The following is a 3,591-nucleotide window of genomic DNA, read 5'->3' as shown; positions in this document are numbered from 1 at the left end:
GAGAGAGGGCAGCGGAGAGAACCAGTTTGAGTTTTAAAAACCCTAACAGCACTTCCCTGGTGGCGCAGTGGTTAAGAATCCGCCTGCCAATGCAGGGGACACGGGTTCGAGCCCTGGTCTGGGAAGATTCCACATGCTGCGGAGCAACTAAGCCTGTGCACCACAACTACTGAGCCTGCGAGCCACAGCTACTGAGCCCACGTGCCACAACTACTGAAGCCTGTGTGCTTAGAGCCCGTGCTCCGCAATGAGAAGCCCACGCACCGCAACAAAGAGTAGAGGCCCGCGGGCAGCAACGAAGACCCAATGCAGCCAAAAATAAATAAACAAACAAACAAACAAACAAATAAATAAATAAATTTATTAAATAAAAAAAATAAAGAGTTGAAAAGACAGAGCTCATGTCACCAAAGAACCTTCTGGGGCCAGTTTCCCTTATTCCCAACATGGGGTCCAGACCTCTCTGGGCTGGGCTTGTGGGACCTTGTGGTTTGGGGGGTGGTGGTGTGGATCTGCCTCACAATGACCTGTCTGAGCCCTCACCCCATGTCACATTTTAGCATCTGTTTGGCCAATAAGACTGTGGCACACAAACCAGTCTCATTCCCCACTTAGCCTTGCCTTTGATGTCACAATATGAACTTGTGGATATTAATCTGGCTACAGCTGCTCACAAACCAGTTGGCAAGGTCAAGAGGACCAGCACAGTAAGATGTGGAAGAGAATCGACCATCAACTCAAGATCAAAGCAGGGGATGGGCCTCAGGCAGGCCAGTTCAAGGAACTGGGTCCAGCTCGGGAAGTCACCGTGCCACACCCCCTAGCGCTGTCAGAATTCCAGAGCTTCCCCGTGTTTGAGGACATCAGTCATCACATCAAAGAAGTGGGGGCCCAGCTGGTAAAGAAAGTCAATGCCATCTTTCAGCTGGACATCACCAAGGATGGGAAGACCATTCTGCAGTGGACCATTGATCTGAAGAATGGCTCTGGGAACATGTATCCAGGACCCGCCAGGCTCCCAGCGGACACTGTCTTCACAATCCCGGAGCCTGTCTTTATGGAGCTGGTTTTGGGCAAAATGAACCCTCAGAAGGCTTTCCTTGCTGGCAAGTTCAAAGTGAGCGGCAAAGTTCTGCTTGGCCAGAAGCTGGAGAGGGTTTTCAGAGACTGGGCTAAGTACTGAGCCTGCAAAAATACCTAGGAAATGACCAGCACTTCCCTCCGATTATAATGTTGAGCGGAAATCACGCTTAAGCTGAAGATTAAAACAAAAAGTATTCAATATTTTTACTCAGATTCTTCCTATTCAAGTTTAATTAATTTTCCGGCTGATGTGTAAATTTGGAGCGAGGGTCCTAGAGCAGTAAAGAGTGTCAGAGTGTATCACCTAAAATCTTTGTCTTTTTCTTTTCTTAGATTCATTTATGTCATAATATGCTAGGGTGAAAGCCCCAGGTAGAGAAATGGGTGGTTTTGAAGGTTGGATTTAAATGCTCCAGTGATTGAGTTCCTGGGACTTTTGTTTTGTTTTGAGTCTGGTGCTTTGGGAAGGAAGTGATAACCATCAGTGTGTAGGTCTGCATTCCAGTCGGTAACTTGGTTCTTCGAGGAGACCTTAACACGGGTGGCAGCGTTCTAGGAGGGTGGGCTCCAGAGCTGTGTGGATGGAGTGAGGCCGTCGAGAGGATGCCCTCTTGGCGTAGTGTGACTTCTGATGGATTTAATTCCCGGAGAGTCAAAGGGCTTGAACGATGTTCTAGGCTATTTGTGTTTAAACCAGAACACGCATCTGATTGCCTGGAAGCCCAGATTGCTGGGCCCGCCTCAGAGTTTCAACTCTGTAGGTCTGGACTGGGGAGATGTGCATCCCCAGGTGATGCTGGTGGGACCAGCCTTGCAGAACCCCTGCTGCCGTTCATGCATAGCTCTCGGTATTGATCATAACTATTCTACTCTAGACCTGCAAGATGCTGCCATCATATAAAGATCTCCTGCAGGCAGATTACACAGCCCGCTTGTGGGCCATCTCTGGAGTGTCAGGAGCTTGTGCGCAGAGCATTTTACAAAATCAGAGGTCATGCTGGGAGACTTTCCCAGGTGGGAACCCTCTCCATACACTGGGAGGGCTGGAATGAAGTGGCTGCAGCCTGATGTGGCCTCCTTGTGAGTGTGTGGGTCATTTGTTCCCATGTGACCAGTGTGTACCTTATCTTGTAGGTTAAATACACACAGTGTGGACCCTCTGAAACCTGCATGGGAGCTCCATGAAAATGGCCATGCTCAAACACATGCCTACCAAACGATCCAGCTATTCCATTCCTAGGCATTTTCCCAAGTACAAAGATTTGTACGTGAATGTTCACAGCAGCTGTATTTGTGATTGTCCCAAACTGTAATAAACCAAATGTCCATCAATGGATGGACAAATCATGGTCTGTCGTATCCTGGAATAGTACTCAGCCATGAAAAGGGATGAGTTTTTGAAGTGGGCACAAGTACACAATGGATGTCAGAACTGTGCCAAGTGAACGAAGCCAGAGAAAACCAAGTATGTACCATATGATTCTATTTATATAACATAGTAGAAAATGCCAGCTGTAGTGGCAGAAAGAAGATCAGTGGTTGCCAGGAGACAGGGATGGATGGGGAGTGGGTAGGGTTGGGGGGGTATTATAAATGGCTATGAGGAAACTTGGGGGTGATGGATATACGTCCTGATTGTGGTGGTGTTTTCACAGGTGTATATGTAGGTCAAACATCAAATTGTGCACTTTATATACACACAGGCAGCTTATTATGTATCAGTATAACTCAATAACACTGTTTTAAAAGCCTCCTGCCTTCCATTCAAAATGAAGTTGTTATAAAGAGAATTCAAGACTTAATGCTTCTCTGGGTATGAGTCCTCTGGCCTCATCTTGTGTCTGTCTTCCGCTTTCACTGACCTGATGCCCCTGCACAGGCTCCCTAAGTTCTCCACGTCAGAACGAGGCAGAGCGAGTGCTCACTGCTGACAAAATCTCTTTCTCTCAGAGGGACGCGAAGAGACCATGTGTTGAGTTGACGCTCAGCCCTGTGGTCAGGAGTCGCTGACGGTTTGGGAGTGGGACGCGGAGCGCCCCCTAGTTTCTTGGCTCACCTGGGTCACTCGGCAGGTGAGGAGGTGAGCAGTGTAATGCTGCCACCAGCGCCCCTGCCCAGGGCCATGGTGGGCATCTCAGAGGCTTCAGATGACATCAGATACCGTTGATATCCACGCTTACCTTGCCTGGTCCAGGCCCCGCTGTTCAAGCTGTATTACGAGTGTCAGGCATGTCTGGGCAGGCGTTTGGGGGCTGCTTTTAGGGACATGGCTTGCCCAAGCCTGTTCCCTGAGTGGTCCTGCTCGTACCTCTGGGGATTGGCCCTAAGACGGGGTTGCTTGGAGATGGGGAGGGGGTGGGGAGGGGAGTTAGGATGGGAGGGGTTACAGAGGGTTGTCCCCGGACTGGCATCTGACCACAGGCTGGAAGGGACCTGTGACCCATCATCACTTGGGACAGAAACATGACTCGAACCAGTTAGGTCCCTTCCTCAGGAATTCGGAGCTGG

General features: G+C 49.5%; 1 protein-coding gene across 1 annotated transcript; it reads left to right on the top strand.

Annotated features, from left to right (window-relative positions):
- Positions 1–712: 712 nt before the first annotated feature.
- SCP2D1 (SCP2 sterol binding domain containing 1) lies at positions 713–1,183 on the top strand. The gene has a single exon (XM_068565298.1). The coding sequence runs from the start codon at positions 713–715 to the stop codon at positions 1,181–1,183; it is 471 nt and encodes a 156-aa protein (XP_068421399.1).
- The last annotated feature ends 2,408 nt before the right edge of the window (positions 1,184–3,591 follow it).

This window comes from Eschrichtius robustus, chromosome 16 (assembly GCF_028021215.1).
Source record: "Eschrichtius robustus isolate mEscRob2 chromosome 16, mEscRob2.pri, whole genome shotgun sequence".
NCBI lineage: Eukaryota > Metazoa > Chordata > Mammalia > Artiodactyla > Eschrichtiidae > Eschrichtius > Eschrichtius robustus.
Note: the sequence above shows the minus strand (reverse complement) of the source record. Positions and strands in the feature narration are given on the sequence as shown.